We start from the raw sequence: 267 nt of genomic DNA on the forward strand, positions 1-267 counted from the left end.
AAACCATTATGATGAAATAAGTTAGAGACAAGAAGAGAAACGAAATCAATCCATAATCCAGAAAAAGAAAACGAACGAAAAGAAGCGACGAGGTATATCGAAAAAAAATAATAAAAAAATAGACATAATATTAACAACCTCTCCTCATCCCTCCTGCAGCGAGGACGTGTGCCAGGTGCTCCTGGGGGCGCTGAAGGTGGAGGACTCCGACCCCACCACGACGGACATGACCCTCGCCGCCCTGCAGAAGCTCTCCATCAGGTAAGA

General features: G+C 45.7%; 1 protein-coding gene across 1 annotated transcript in view; it reads left to right on the forward strand.

The window, feature by feature from the left end:
- LOC119594194 (lisH domain-containing protein ARMC9-like) overlaps nt 1-267 on the forward strand; it is a gene marked incomplete in the record, with an annotated part of 29,121 nt that overhangs the window by 10,425 nt on the left and 18,429 nt on the right. Inside the window, 1 exon segment of the mRNA XM_037943263.1 lies at nt 160-261. Coding sequence (XP_037799191.1) covers nt 160-261 — 102 coding nt within the window.

Source organism: Penaeus monodon, chromosome 33, assembly GCF_015228065.2.
Source record: "Penaeus monodon isolate SGIC_2016 chromosome 33, NSTDA_Pmon_1, whole genome shotgun sequence".
Taxonomy (NCBI): Eukaryota; Metazoa; Arthropoda; class Malacostraca; order Decapoda; family Penaeidae; genus Penaeus; species Penaeus monodon.